The 16,252-nt window shown below is 39.6% G+C and overlaps 1 protein-coding gene across 2 annotated transcripts in view; it reads left to right on the top strand.

The window, feature by feature from the left end:
* The window catches only part of IQGAP1 (IQ motif containing GTPase activating protein 1), a 63,451-nt gene that overhangs the window by 23,396 nt on the left and 23,803 nt on the right, over nucleotides 1-16,252 (top strand). For both annotated transcript variants that reach the window (XM_084532817.1, XM_084532816.1), the window contains 8 exons: nucleotides 471-634; nucleotides 5,675-5,759; nucleotides 6,917-7,080; nucleotides 7,309-7,469; nucleotides 7,969-8,093; nucleotides 11,722-11,885; nucleotides 15,349-15,439; nucleotides 15,939-16,106. In XM_084532817.1, the coding sequence (XP_084388943.1) occupies nucleotides 471-634; nucleotides 5,675-5,759; nucleotides 6,917-7,080; nucleotides 7,309-7,469; nucleotides 7,969-8,093; nucleotides 11,722-11,885; nucleotides 15,349-15,439; nucleotides 15,939-16,106 (1,122 nt within the window). The remainder of the gene's footprint in view (nucleotides 1-470; nucleotides 635-5,674; nucleotides 5,760-6,916; nucleotides 7,081-7,308; nucleotides 7,470-7,968; nucleotides 8,094-11,721; nucleotides 11,886-15,348; nucleotides 15,440-15,938; nucleotides 16,107-16,252) is intronic.

The raw sequence follows: 16,252 nt of genomic DNA, 5'->3' as shown, positions 1-16,252 counted from the left end.
AGAATACTTTAAAATGATACCTGTGTTCCTCCTCCTTGCTTTCTATAACAAGAAGAAAGCTGCTGTAGTGCTAGCAGAAGTGGAAGGCAGTTCCCTTGCTGTTTTTGTTTGTTTGTTTTTTGCTTCTTTATTTTTTTTTTAAATGTGCTATTGGTACATAGTCGTAAGATGAATTTATTTTGACTTCTGCTGCTCTTCCTTAAGGGGATGGATTACCTGTATTGCTTCTGGAGCCTCACATACCACTCTGCTGCCCCACAATTCATCTTGAGTAATGTGTGTTATTTCCATCCTTCAGCTCGTTGTTAAAATACTGTTTTGCAATTGGTTTGGAAGTCTACCGCTCAGATTACATACCTAACTTGCCACACATCATGTCTAGGAGTATTTCTTTCTGAGCAGTAGATTATATAACCTATGGGACTTTCTCATTTAACGTTTCTTTAAAAATTGTACTTTACTGTCACTAGCACATGCAGCCATATCAAAGATTGGCCTAGCTTTGGAACAAGGAGATGCGTTAGCACTTTATGAAGCTTTGGCAACGCCAGCCCTGGGACTCCGAGGACTGCTACGAGAAAACTGTGACTGGTATTTCAAGCAATTTTTGAGTGATAGACAGCAGAAGAAGGAGGTATGGAGAAGCCTAGATCACTGCTGGTTTTTTTACTTCTTTTTTTGACATACCATTGTCCGTAGTATACTAATTGCTTGCAATGTACCTGTATTACAGTTTAGTGTTGTTTTGAAAAACTTAGCACTAATAGGCAGATCATACAGTAAACATAATTGTTTAGGCAGATCATACAGTAAACATAATTGTTTAATTTTAATTCTGCATATGTAAGGCCAGTGTAACACTTTATATATAGGTATATAAGATTAAAATGCTTTCACAAAACTTGAAAATACTCACTTGTATGTGTATGCACAGAACAGTATAATACAGATGCATCTTTCCTCTTGTTTTACTGTTGTCAGTGATCACATAGTGTGGATATTTGTGTTTTATAAATACCTATCCAGATAAGCATTATTCTACTTTCACTATGGAAAATCCTATCCATAACCAAAAATGATACTAGATTTTCACTTAAAGCCAGCTCCAGTGGATTTTAGGTGCAGGTTGGCTTATTTTATGCTTATTTTATTTATAAAATTCACAAAATAGATTTAAAAAAAAAAAAAAGTGTTGTGTCAATTGTTACAGTGTCATCATGTTAATAGGGGAAAATATGCTGCTATATAGATGGTTATTACTACTGCATTTCTTTAGTGAATTACTTTTTGAAAAGCTACAGCCAAGTAGACAAGGTATTGCATGCATTTGGATCCAGGAAAAATGCAGACAAGTCAGTTGTACAGTTACAGCAAACTACATCTTGGGCACTGTGGTGGATACATATGTACTTATAAGTAGAAAATGCTACGATATAACTCAACAGTGGCTGCTGGAAAACACATCAGAGAGAAAGAGACAGCTTTTGCACTGTTGGAGTATAAAAAAGTTTCCAAAAGTTCAGAACACGTAGATAAAGTAAAAGGCTGGAGAAATGTATTTGTTCATAAGACCTTTGAATCACAGTTTGAAGTAGAAGTAGTTAGAGAACTGTTACAGATCTGAATCTGTAGTAGGGCCTGGCAGTTTACACTGAGGTCCTGGATAAATGTCAGGTTTGAACAGACAACATATCAGTTATGTTGAATTCTGGGGAGAATAAGTGCTTTATATTTTTCAAGTGCTAAATAGTCAGGTACTGGAGCTGATATCATTGATAGTACAAGTCTTATATTGTCAGGGCAAGTAGCAAACACTGTGTGTCAGGTATCAAGTAATCATATGTAATTACCTGCTCCAAGCCAAGATCGCAGAACAGATCTTCCTGGAGGCAGTGTTAAGGCACACGCGAGACAAGGAGGTGATCTGAGACAGCCAGCACGGCGTCACCAAGGGCAAATCATGCCTGACTAATCCGGTGGCCCTCTACGATGGAGTGACTGCATCAGTTGACAAGGGAAGACCGACCGATGTCCTCTACCTGGACTTCTGTAAGGCTTTTGACACAGTCCCACACGACATCCTAATCTATAAATTGGAAAGATATGGATTTGAAGGGTGGACCATCCGTCGGATAAGGAATTGGCTCGATGGCCATACCTAGGGAGTAGTGGTCAATGGTTCTATGGCCAGGTGGAGGCTGGTGACGAGCAGTATCCCTCAGGGGTCTGTCTTGGGACTGGTGCTTTTCGAGATCTTCATCAAGGACATGACGATAGGATCAAGTGCACCCTCAACGAGTTTGCAGATGACACCAAGCGGAGTGGTGCAGTTGGTACAACAGAAAGAAGAAATGCCATCCAAAGGGATCTGGCCAGGCTGGAGAAGCGGGCCCACCACGTGAACCGCGTGAGGTTCAGCATGTCAAGCACAAGGTGCTGCACCCGGGTCGGGGCAACCCCAGACAGGAGTATGGACTCGGAGAACTGTTTGAGCAGCTCTGCAGGGTTGACCTGGGGGTTCTGGAGGACGGAAGGCTCGATGTGAGCCAGCAGTGTGTGCTTGCAGCCCCGAAGGCCAACTGTGTCCTGGGCTGCATCAAGAAAGGTGTGATCAGCAGGTTGAGGGAGGTGGCTGTCCTCCTCTGCTCTGCCCTCGTGAGGCCCCACCTGGAATCCTGTGCCCAGGTTTGGGGACCCCAGCACAAGAAAGATGGGGACCTGTTAGAGCGAGTCCAGAGGAGGGCCGCAAAGATGATGAGAGAGCTTCAGCACCTCTCCTGTGAAGAAGGGCTGAGAGAGCTGGGGCTGTTCAGCCTGGAGAAGAGAAGGCTCAGGGGAGACTTCACTGCGGCCTTTCAGTGCTTAAAGGGGGCTTATTAAAAAAAAAAAAAAAAAAAAAAAAATGGAGTGGGACTCGTTACTCAGGTACATAACAACAGGATAAGGGGGAACGGTCTTAAACTAAAAGAGGATAGGTTTAGATCAGACATTAGCAGGAAATTCTTTGCTGTAAGGGTAGTGAGGGCACTGGAACAAGTTGCCCAGAGAGGCTGTGGATGCCCCATCCCTGAAAGTGTTCAAGGCCAGGCTGGATGGAGGATGTGTTGGACAGGGTTGACAAGCAAAGGGTGTGTGTAGAGTGATATGGATGAGAGAGACCCTACAGTCAACAAATTGGGGCTGAAGGGGGCTTATTTCTAGTGTCAGAAGTGCCAGAAGAAGAATGTTATATGGGAAGCTCTTACCCTCTTCCTGGGAAGGCATCATGACTGGATGCTTCTCTGAAGTGCCTGTATACCAAAGCATGTAGGATGAGGAACAAAGAGGAGGCATTTAGGGGTCTGTGCAGTTTCAGAGGAGCTGTGATCTTACTGGAGTCTTCAGGAGAGCCTAATAATCTGTTCTTGGAACTGCTTGGAAGAAAAGCACAAACATGGTCCTGAAAGAGAGATCTAGGAGAGCTTACTGATTTTTCAAGGCTCATCTCCTCCAAACTTGATAATGCCTGTCCTGCTGAGCAAAAGAGGCAAGAGGCTCTATTCTGGATGAACAAGGCACCTTCGACAAAATTCAAACAGGAGAAGGAAGCATACAAGAGGATGAGGATGGAAGCATGGTCACGTGACTCAGAAAAAACACGGCGATGCTGTCTGAGCATGAAGGCAGGGTTAAAGGCAAAGCCCGCTGGAGCTGAATCTGAGCAGGAGATGTTGAAGGGCAACAAGAAGTACTTGTACGTTGTGGAAGTACTATGTATTTATCAACAGCAAAAGGAATACTAGGAAAAACTTGAGCAGGTGACAGGGGACACAAAGGTTGTAGTAGTGAATGCTTAAACAGCTTGGACAGGTGAGCTGGTGGACTGTGTTCATGAGTGCTGAGGTGAGCTAACCAGTGTGATTGTGAGGCTGGTCTCAGCAGTCTCTGAAAGTTCATGGAGACTGGGGGTGGTTCCTGAGGAACAGGGAGTGAAAGTCCCTCTTGTAATCAAGAAGGGCAAGAAGGAGAATCTAAGGAATTGCAGGTCTTGTCAGCCTCACATCAGTCTCTGGGAAGGTGATGTAGCAAATAAAACAGTTCATCTTCACATGTTGTAATGTTGTTTGTCTTTACGTCTTCTCTTTAAATATTTATATACTCTGATACATCAAATATTATTTATATATTGTTTCATTATTTTATAATACATATAACAATTATGTTATGTATGTATTTTTTTCAGGAGCAGGACTGAATGCACTTGCAGTGCAAGGTGTATGGGAGCTGATTTATGCTCCCACTTTGGATGGGGTCTGCACAGAGTTTATTAGGACATACTGTTCTGCTAATTTAATGTGTTCTGTTCCTTGAACCCCCTCAATGTCAATCTGTGATCAGTAGATTAGCCTGTGTATGTAATAATTCTCTTTTATAGAATGTTAAAAGGTTTTTTTTTTTTTTTTTTTCTACTGGAGAGCAGCTTTTTAGTGTTTAGAAGGATCCCTCGATCTAAAGGGGATACAACAGCAATTCATAGTTACTCTTGAGTTACTTATTTTTATAAATGCCAGTTTTGTTTCGTGAACAGTTAAATGATGTTCCTCAGAATAATTTCTTAAAGTGAATGTCCTGCTTTAGGATGCTCTTTCAACCAGTTAGTAGTCTACTGCTATGCTTTGCTAGTGTTTCTTATTTGGGATTCTGCACGAAAGATGAAACTGAAGTATGTTATGTGTGTAGCTGTTAAGCTCTTCTGTGGGTATAATAGGACTTAGTTCAGCAGCTGCTGCTATTCAGAAGATATGTCGCTTAGCTCTGAAGAAAAAAAAAAAATAACTTTGCAAGTGATGTTTCTTGGGAGCTACATTTCAGATAGGAAAAAAATTGGGCTTTTTTGAAGTCCTACCAAGCATTGGGGTGGCAGAAACTCTTCATAGTTTTCCAAAGATAACTCTAGGGATGAAATAGGACCAGGAAGGTTTTTACCAAATGTTTTAGTCATAGCAAAACCAAGATTCAGCTGTTTTCTGAACTGCAAAGTCAGATTGCATGCTCTTCCAGAAAGTAGTTGAAAGCTCTTAATATATAAATATGGTCGTTGGTGCTTCTGGACAAAAATCTTTACCTGTGTGAACTATAATGAAGGGTTATGGCCTGTATAGGTAGTACCCAAGTTATTCTGTCCATCCTGCTCCACAGTCTCATTTTCTGTTTTTATTCATGTGATACTGTATAGTCCAAGAAGCATCACATATAAGCCATAAAATGGATATTGTCTGGTTTTGACATTCATATAGCTCTTTCACTGGTTGGAGGTAAAATGGAACATGAGTTAATGTGTATGTTCATGGCAAGCTACACAAATACTAACTTGCCTGCAGCACACAGTTCATACAGAAAATCTTTTCCCCACAAAGTTGTCTCCTTTGTCTTACATATTTCAAAATATTTGGAAGTGGGGTCTTGCATTTAATAATCGTTGTTTTCATGGGACTGCACTTCTAAAAGGGATCAGGTTGTACACATGTACTCTTTCAGCTTGGAACTGAGAATCTGTTGAGTGTTTTGTCTTCTGAATGCATGCGGCATTCTTTGTAGAAGGGAAAAGCTGCCTTTTTTTTTTTTTTCTTTTTGCAGAACTTTTTGAAGTGAATGAGCTGACATTGTTTCACTCTACCAATTTGTTTTTTTTCAGGCTGGCCTTATAGGTCTTCTGCAAAAGGAAGAGTTGCAGTTGGGAGTGGATGCTGCTAACAGGGCAGCACAACAATATCAGCAAAGTAAGGAGCACCAGAAATTATTGCAGCAAAAAGTAGCTGTGGGATGTCATCAGAAGGATGAGAGCATAATATTTGTGTTTATGTGGAGATACATCAGGTTTCTATCAGACTGTTATGAATGTTCTTTAAGTACTTAAAGGCTACTGAAAACAGTAAAAAATAATCATGACAACCGTCTGTAGTGCCTTTTATCCGGCTATTAAAATACTGCTGGAGAAAACAGCACATTAGTTGAAACACTAAGCAATGTGAAATTTTTGCATCCACCTTAAAGAACAAATTTCCCAGTCAGCTAGTATTAATGTAGTTTTATGGATCTGTGAAGGAAATCTGGATTACTGCGTGAGGTGTGAAAGCTAGGTTATCTATTGACCATTGATGTAAGTCTTACTTGGTTTGAGCTACAGAACTTCAGCTGTTTTTGTATGCCTAGTTGTTTCTAAATACCAAGTAGCAAATGATATACAGATCACAATGGCTGTTTTTTGATCAGTGCTTCTGACATCAGGTAGAGCTCTCTAATGGGGAAGAACGTTCAGTTTTGGCTGTGCAAGAGCAATTAGTTCAATTTGTAATATGTAGAAAAAAGGCTACGAAAGGCATGGGTACGGAGAATTTAGATTACAAGAAAATAATGAATGTCTAATAACTAGGAAGCTACCATCAAAGTATCTTACTGGTTCAGCATAGAGCCTGGCATTTGCTTATCTACTTGTGCTATTTTAAAGTTAGCCAAAGTGCATCTGCTATCGAGTGCTTGTTACTTCTTTGACCTATATAGACACAGGAAGGAAAAGTCCTTATTAATCACCCATGGAAAAAATTGGCAATTATGAGACTTCTTTTCATCGAAAGACTGACTTAGTGAAACAGTCCTCTGAGAATCAGGCAAAAAGGTGGACTGGTTTTAAAAATGAGTCTTGTTTTAAAAATGTGCCTTATTTGAAAGAAGGCATTATATAGTTTAGTTGTTTGCAATAATGGAAGATTAACTGGGGAAAAGTGAATCACAGAGCTTCACTCATTTCCTGCCACTAAAGGAATTACTTTTTTTTGTGAAAGGGGTCTGATAATTGAGTAGAATAAAAGCGCCGTCATTACTGGAGACTCAACTGCCTGCTTTCCTCATTCCTTTTGCTACCTCTTGGAATTTCTAGGGCTGGCAGCAGTGGCCAAAATTAATTCTGCAATTCGAATGGGTGATGCTGAGAAGACTGTGGCAGAAATGATGAATCCAGAGGCCCAACTACCAGAAGTTTATGTATTTGCTGCAGCTCTTTACCAAAGGGAGCTGTCCACCTTGCAGCAACAGAGTCATGAAGTAAGTAACGTTCTCTCTTACTTCTGGAAATCGATATGCATCGCTAGATCTACCTTGTCTGTTTCATTAAAATGTGCCTGTCTTGAGCATTCATAGAACTGTATTGATACTTTGTCTGTTCTGATATGATGTTTAATCCCTAAATCTTGAGCTATTTAGTACTTCAAGATTCTTCAAGCAATAGTTTGCAAAGAGAAAGTAGAATTAATTTGTCCTCTCTGTATGCAGGGTAACCTCACACATCCAGAATTATCTGTTGCTGTAGAGATGCTGTCTTCTGTGGCCCTGATTAATAGGGCTTTGGATTCAGGGGATGTGAATACTGTGTGGAAACAACTGAGCAGTCCTGTCACAGGGCTCACAAACATTGAGGATGAGAACTCTCAAAGGTGGATATTTCCAAGAATCTTGTCTGTCCTTGATGTTGCTTATATTTTGTGGTATTTTTTTCTTCTTACACTTCAGGCTCTTTCATTACTTACTACAGTATTGGTTTCTTCTCTGTTGGCACTTGTATCTTCTCTTTGAAATTACCATTTCTTACTAGTCTTGTTTCTGTGCTCTCTTGAAGCTTTCTCATGCTTTCAAGTTAAAGCCACATTCTGATACTACTGGGTTGTCACTGACACTAGGCTAGCTCACCCACAGTGTTTTTTTTTGCCCTGGACCCTCATTTAGTGTTTTAGTGCTTTTTGCAATTATTTCACACTTGGGCTGGACATCTTTCACACAGGCTTTCCTCTTTATCCTCCCCCTTTTTCATGTTTGCTCCAGTTTCAACCCTCGTGTTCTCTGTCCATTTTGTGTTCAGTTCTGTCATGCTGTCTTGTGTGTTCCCTGGCTAGCTTTTCATGACACTTGACAGTTCTGTTTTTTGTTCTTTGATAGATACATCGATGATTTGTTAAAGCTGAAATCTCAAACACGTGCAGAGGGAAATGAATTTATTACGTGGAATGATATCCAGTCGTGTGTGGATCGTGTGAATTTAGCAGTGCACGAAGAACATGAACGTAAGTTTACCTTGATTCATACTAGGCTGATCCTAGATCATAAGGTGCCCCACAAGTAGGGGCATGCCAATACAGAAAGTTGTTGATTGGCTTATGGTTGAGCAATACATTTGATATCTAGGAAGATATGAGTCAGATTTTGTGGTCTGTGATAAAGGGGTCTTGACAGCAGAACTGTTGATGGAGAGATTGGGCATCCAGGAGTTTTTCTGGTATTGAAAACCGTTGTCTCCAAACACCATGTTAATCTTTCCAATCCAAATTTTTACCCTTTCATTAGGAAAATATGTGATCTGCCCTCAGTATCTAGGATTAGTCCAGAATCTCTATTCAAATGTTTTGGCTTAAAAAGCCAGTTTTGCCATTGAAATTATAAGTTCCAGATGTTGCGACCCAAATCTCAAGTTAGAATTGAAATGGAGTGTGCTGATCTTTTAAGAGCTTTTTGTTTACATCTAGTTCTGTAAGGAAATTAGAAGCTTTCATTTTGTGTTAAGGCTGTGTATGACCAATAGATGTTACAGCCAGGAACTGTAAAACCTGAAATGACTGATAAATGACTTTCTGACTTGTTTAAAAAAAAAAAAAAAAAGTTTCCTTTTAATATGAACTAATTGTATGGAATCCATAGAACTTCTAAATATTTGCATCAAGTATGAGTACCAGATTTCTTAAATACTCATAAAGTAAATTTCTGTTACAAATTGAGAAATGTAAATGGGTGTTAACCGAACTTGTATTTCTTGTATAACTTATGCATTTTCCTCGTTTCTATTTTTAAATGGTCCTTATGGTAATAAGTGTCTTTTAGCAGTGATAAAAGACTGGGACTGAGTGTAACAAAAATTTCAGGTAAACAGAGAATTGGGGTAATTAATTCTCCTTTCTCCAAGAAAGTATTAGTTGACTTATAATCTGGAGTGAAGATACTTAAGCTTTTGAAAATAGCACAATTAAGCAGACTTATTCTTAGGTAACTCCTTGTGAGGTTCACTACCAGCAGCTATCTTAATTTTCTATTAATTGCTTTCAGTTTCATTAAGGGACTGTGATTTTTTTGTTATGACTAGTACTGAAAACCTTGCAAGTAGTAAAACATTTATGTTCAAGCCATCTTTGTAATATTTAGTTTAAAGCCTTCTTTATGTGTTGAGGGGAGAGGTTTGTCACAAGCACTGAGGTGAAAATTAAGTTCATCACTGCACACTGAGACAAACAGTTACCCTGTTTGTTACACACTGTCTGTTGTGTAGTTGATGAGCTGTCTCACCTCAAAAGACTATAATCTAGAGAGGGTTAAAATTTAATTTCAGAGCCTGCTATCTTGATTAACTTACATCCTGGATCTCCAAATAGACACTGTGTTTCCTGTTTAGGTCAAACGAGTAGTAACGTGGAAACTAGACAAACAGGGACCCACACAAGTGTATGCACACACCAAAATATTAATTTCACGGTCTTCTAGGTCATGTAGTCCAACAACCTTCTTATAACAATCCTATACCCTGTAAAACAACAACAAAAATTAAAAAAGTGCAAAAAATACAGTAATGGGAAAAGATGTTTTCATGCGGAGTTTCTCAGTTCTTTCATCTGTTTGTGTTTCATATGTGCTCTTATGCAAGGATACTTTTGTCTCATGTCTGTGAAGAAGTTAGTCTGAGAAAGTCCTCAAGCCATACAACCTTGTATTTTTCCCTTCCACTTATCCTGATGTGGATAGTGGAAGGTTTCAAATTCAAAAATGTTTTATAGTGAGGGGGTAAAACATATTATTGTTCCATGGAGTAGTCTTGTCATGCCCGTATTAGCTAACTAATCAAAGATAATTACTGCTTATCTTCTGTGCCCTCTTGTAGGTCAAAGAGTTACCGTATCTGCTTTTCTTCTGTCCTCTTGTGATCAAGTAGTCTCAATATTCTTGCGTGTGTGTGATCTTTTTAAAGAAAGGGTTCCCCCACATCCTTCCGAGCACCTGTAGGGAGAGAAGTATCTTTAAAGATGAATATGTACCTGAAGTATATGTACACGTTGTAGACGGGCGTAAAGAGTCTGTACCAATCTGCCTGGGTCAACCAGAAGGATGTCAATTTAAGAACAGAAAGAATCCTAATGGTAGTTTTGGTCCACTACAAGCTAGAGCTCTGTCAGTAATACAGAAAAAGAAGACTTAGTAAATACTAGGTAGTTCTGTTTGGGTAAAAGCAGATGATAGTCATATTGTGATGATAACAAAGTATCTTTCATTTTGGCGTTAACTAAAACATTTGATAACCTGATCATTATTGCTGGACATCTTAAAAGTAGTAAGTTCAGAAAGTTTGTGTTCTGCATTTCTAAAAGATCTCTTCCCCCAACTAAATCTATGCCAATCTGGAAACTGAAATTAGAGAAGGTAAAGCGAGGAACAAGTCTGAGCAAGTCTGGTAGATAATTATAACGTAATTATAATAATTTATTAACTGTTTGAATCAGCTTACTGAGAATTCTGCATAATGCAGAATCCATCACAATTTTACTGAAGATTGCAATCAAATTATTCCCTAGACATGTCCAAAGAGACAGCGAATGTGAATGCTAGTCAGACTAGGTAGACTCTTGGTTTTGACCCTTAAAGGTCTCAGTGGGTATCCAGTAATGATTTTGACTCTGTGTTTATTATCTGTTTTTGTGCCTATTGCCATGGGGACTACGTTCTAGGTAAAAAGTCATCTGAAACATGGTTAGATCTGATGATAAAGACCATGTATTTTGAAGTTCTGGGATATGTGTCTTTGTGTCATTCTTGAAATCTCTTTTGTAAAGAACAGCTCTGTGGCTTGAAGGAGATACAAGTTGAAATGGTGCTTTTTGACAGAAACTATACCATCATTTTACTATACCATCATTTTAGTGACCCTGGTTCTTGTAGTGTCCTCAGTGTGTATTTTTCCTTAATTTCTGCTCCATCCAAATAGCAGCTCTTACCCTGAAATAGTCCCTTTTTCACATAAAGTTTTGTTTAATGATTCTGTTTCTGCATTGCAGAAGAAAAAGGTTTGATCTTTGGATACATTAACCAAATTTGGAAATTCCCACTCCGAGCTCTTCACTTTCTTCTAAAAGATCTTTGTTCTCCATTAATCAAACTGTGCCTTGAATTGGCACTGCTTTGAGCAGGGAATTAAATCTGTAGATGTCCATTCCAACCTAAGTTATTTTGTGACTTACAGGAGATGGTTGTTGTAGAAATTGCATGTATGACATAGGCTTTGTTCTCATTTAGCTAACTATAAGATATTTGTGTATGTCTATTTTTATTTAGCTGAAACGTAAACTTAACTTGAGAGCACCCACATCTCTGATAATACGGTTAATATATGTTTAATAAAAATGATTTCTAAAATACAAAGTTACTGTATTTTTAAATGGTCTTCTGTGCAAATCTTTAGCTTCATGTTAAGATTCCTTTCTAAAGAAGCAAAGTAGTCTTGCTTTCTTTACCAGTAAAAATATCTTCTGTTAAAGATGTTGCGATTCTCAGCTGGTATCTGGTTTAGCACAATAGCCCTTTTCTTCTGAAGCACAGCTTATGATTATTGCAAAGAAAAGGATCTTTTTATTTCTCCCCCTACCCCTTTCTCACTAGGGATTTTGGCAATTGGTCTTATCAATGAGGCTCTGGATGAAGGGGACACCAAAAAGACTCTACAAGCCTTACAGATTCCTGCGGCAAAATTGGAAGGTGTAGCCCCAAAGGTAGCTCAGCATTATCAGGACACCCTACTTCGGGCCAAGAGAGAGAAAGCACAGGTAAGTGCAATTAAATACGTGTCTGAAAAAGCTTTTGCATCTATGTAGTGTGTGTATGGTGGGTATTCCTTGTCCTGAAAGCCAGGAAACAAAAATGGAAATGGAGAGATGGGCACTCTGCATGCTATCAGCTGATCTTACCCAGTCAGCTTGGATATTTCTATATTAGAGAAAGAGATATACAGCCATAAGACACGAATCTTCACAACTTACAGAGGTAGGTGTAAAGCTATTAACTGCTCAGCTAATCCCAGGTCCAGAATGAGATACGTATCTCATTTTTGGAGATACAGTGCTTCATCTTCCTTTGTTTCGTTTTGTGAGGAGACCATCTTTATTCTATTAGGTCTGAACTTTTGAATGTAAGTCTCGTGCAAGCTTTTATATTTTTAGTATTCTTGGTTAAATGTGGGTGTAGGCATATTACATAAGGCAAAAAAAAATCTGAAAGAAAAAAATAAGTTATGTGATGAATTGGGGAGGGAGGGGGGGAAGCAAAATACATGCTACTAGCAAAATGTATTTTGATGCCTGTCATTCACTTGGTGACACTTCAGTTGCTAAGCATCCTCAATGCTAAGGATTTTTTGAGCGCTAGTTTTTCTTACTCGCGAAGGACTTCTGCCTACTTGTATGGAGTTGCCACTTGGAGTAACTGAGTAATGTCCAAGTAAAAATGGAGAGAGGAAGAGTGATCTGATCTTAATAGTTTAGGAAAGAACATGAGACTGTGTGTGTATCCATGCTACTGATTTTTGAGTAGTATGGATGGGATGCTGATTTTCCCCCCACTCCCCATACTTACAAAGAAGTAGCATACTGGCTTGCTTCCAGTGGCCTAAGAGTGTTTAATTTTGTTTGCCGTGCAGCTCATTGCTCTAATTTCAATGCAGTATTTAGCACAGTAGAGACTAAGATCATATTGTGGTGAACATTGTGGTGTGGTTGTTTTTTTTTTTTTTTTTTTTTTTTTTTGACTAGGTGTAAACATACATGATGACAATAGCTGGAAACTACACATTGGTGATAAAAATCATTAGCAGCTTCCTCAAGGGCCCTGAAAGGGTTAATGTTCTTCAGGAACACATTTTGTGCTGAAGCATTTCCTTCTGCTGAGTCAGAATGAAATAACAAACTCTTTTTATTGTGCACTTAAGCTTCTGCCAGGCTAGGCTGGTAACTTCAGTTGGCGTGAAATTACCTTATTTAGGCATATGTTCATTTTAGAGCTCCTCCCAGCAGCATGGCAGTAATTTCAGAAATTGAGATCATATTACAACGTAACATTGTGGGGAGAATTAATCACTATCACTGTCCTAAGTCAACTCTTACTAACTGATGAATTCTGAACCTTGAGGCTGAGAGGGATGATAGCTCACCACAAGACATTCTTCAGTTGCTTTTGTGTTAGGGGCACATTGTATGATGCATATTTATCATGTGATGAGTAGAGAGAGAAAGCATCACTCCTTTGTATTATGCTGTGCATGCCCTCTGGAAGTCTGTGGTAGGAAATGCATAGAAAAGCACTGGATGGTTCTGATAGTCTTTGGGTTGGTGACTCTGCAAGTAGAGATTACAGGTACAGAAATTGGTTCTTTGATCGTCCCCCACTCCCTGGGTAGGAATTTCTCTGTTGCTGAAGCTGTCATGGGACTGTCTGAGCTTTCAGATAAAATTTGCCTGAGAAAGAGACGTTCTGTAGAAGGAAGTGACATTATATATGTTGGTTTCAAACCAAAACAGTGAGGAAAAAATGTGGAGGGTACGTAAGGAAATGTTCATTTTCAGTCTGGCCCTAAAACTCTTGAACAGTGTAAGTAGTGGCTCTTTTTGTGCGACATTGATGATTATTCTATATCAGAAGTAAATGTTTGCTGTGTTCCATTTATACAACAGTTGTTAGAGTGATAGCAGTTTCTTCTTAAGATTTCTTTCATGGTTACCTACATGAAGCACCAGTGGGTGGGAGAAACTATGCTTGGAAGTTGCTGGATCATTGTTCATTATATATATTTTGGTACTTGGTAGACACTTATCTTTTCCTTCTAAGGTTTCTGCATGTAATAGTTGATTGGATTTCTTCAAATCACAGCCAAAATAAAGGATATTGTGTGATCAATACTCCATAATGAGCAAGCTTTTTAAAACAAAGACTCAAAACGTGCTCTTACTACTGTGCATTCACACCTAGCTGCAATATGTACAATGCTTTTTGGCTTACTCCTGCACGCATGCAAACTTCTATGGACAGGGCCAAGAATAGCCTGATGTACCATTAGTTACCTGAGACTTTCTAGCAGCTATGCATATGTGTGCATTGGCACCTTCATTTTTTTTTTTTTTCCCCCTCAAAGAATACTTTGCAGATTTCATTTGTAGAAGGACTAACCTGTGTTAGTCCATGCTGAGGTCCACCCAGCTAGAAGACAGCTTTGCAGAAAAGGACCTAGGAGTCCTGGTGGACATCAAGTTGAACGTGAATCAGCAGCGCACCCTTGCTTCTAAGAAGGCTAAGAGTATTCCTGGCTGTATGAGGCAAAGTATTACCAGCAGGTCAAGAGAGGTGATCCTTCTTCCCTACTCATCATTGGTGAGGCTGCCCCTGAAGTACTGTTTCCGATTCTGGGTCTCCCAGTACAGGAGAGACATGGACATACCGGAGGGAGACCAGCATAAGGCCAACAAGATGCGTAAGGATATTGAGCACTTCTCAAGAGAGTGCTGGAACTTTATAAAGATGAGAAGGTTCAGAGGGGGAATCTCATCAGTGTATATAAATACCCAAAGGGAGATGGAGCCAGGCTCTTTTCAGTGGCACCTGTTGCCAAGAGACAGTGGGCACAAACTGAAACACAAGAGGTTTCATCTAAACATCAGGAATTACTTCCTTACAGTGTACAGGTGACTGAGCTTCTGACAGAGGTTGCCCAGAGAGGTGGTAGAACCTTCTTCCGTAAAGATCTTCAGAAGTTGTCTGGACATGGTCTTGGGCAACCTGCTTGAGCATGGGGACTGGAACAGATAACCTCCAGAAGTTCCTTCCGGTCTAAACCATTCTGTTATTTTTGTGTTCCTTGGAAAGGCACATCCTCTCAGCAAATATTTCTTTAGGATTAACAAGTACAATTTCCTCTGTCTTGAGTTCCCTTACCTGACCTCTGCTTATCAGAGCAACTACCATTGACAAAATTTTGGGGTGCTTCTGTTTCCTGGTAATCAATTTTGAATAGGAGGAGGTATTGAGTCTGGTAATGCTGTAGCCTAGTTGTCTCTGCTAGTCACAAATGCACATGATGTCTGTGCTAAAGTTGGTTAGAAAGATACTTAAGTGCTTCTTATTCCCTAAGAGACTGAAAACTACTGTATTGGCTATTGCTCAGTACAGAATATTTCACTTTGCAAAACCAGTGATACTTTTCTCCTCATGCTGTGAACTCTTTCCTCGTCACATTCTCTTCAGGACACTCAGGATGAAACAGCTGTACTTTGGCTAGATGAAATTCAGGATGGGATTCATAGGGCCAACAAGGACACAGAGGAGTCCCAGAGATGTAAGTATCTTTTTGCTCTTTAGCGCAGCTGGCAGGTGGACTGATCCACCTATCATTACATCCCACTAGAGATGGTACTAGTCGTAGCAAAGGCCCCTTTTGGGTCAGTTAGGTGTTGTGATTGAGCTCTGTCAGAGGAAGCTGTCTTAACTAAAACTGTTGTCAGGGTAGAGCTCAGCGGAAGGATGGAACACTGTGTTGAAGAGAAATACTGTTAATAAGTCAGCACCATACTTGTGCAAAAATCCTGGGCTGTCAGGCACTGTACCATGTATAGCTGGATACTCCATACTAAAAAGACCTCTATACTACAAGTTGCCTTGTAGATTTTTAATCTATAATTTGTATGTGTATATATGTATATGTACAATTGAGTATTTGTGTACACACACACAGTTTCTGCGTGCATCTGTTGCCTTGCTCTATTCTGTTGTTTTGTCTTTGCTGAGTCACTAAGCCCCTGAATGCCAAGGTAACTTGCTTCCTTGTATTGTCAAAGTTTCCTTAGGAATTCTGGCCATTAATGAAGCAGTAGACCGTGGAGATGTTGGCCATACCCTGAGTACCTTGCGTTCACCGGATGTTGGGCTATATGGAGTCACTCCAGAATGTGCTGAAACGTACCAGCGAGAGCTGGCAGAAGTCAAGAGCAGAAAAACGGCAACAGGTGAATCACAAGTAGCTAATTGTTAGCACAATAAATCCAAAATCATTGCATGCAGAATGGAAACAAGATGGAAAAAAAACCTGTAGGGAGAAGTCTTGTCTTATGGGTGTCTTGTTGCTGGAGTCTTGTGTTATAGGAAACTGAGT

This window comes from Aythya ferina, assembly GCF_964211825.1.
Source record: "Aythya ferina genome assembly, chromosome: 11".
In the NCBI taxonomy this organism is placed as follows: domain Eukaryota; kingdom Metazoa; phylum Chordata; class Aves; order Anseriformes; family Anatidae; genus Aythya; species Aythya ferina.
The sequence above is the reverse complement of the archived record's forward strand: the minus strand, read 5'-3'. Positions and strand labels throughout refer to the sequence as shown.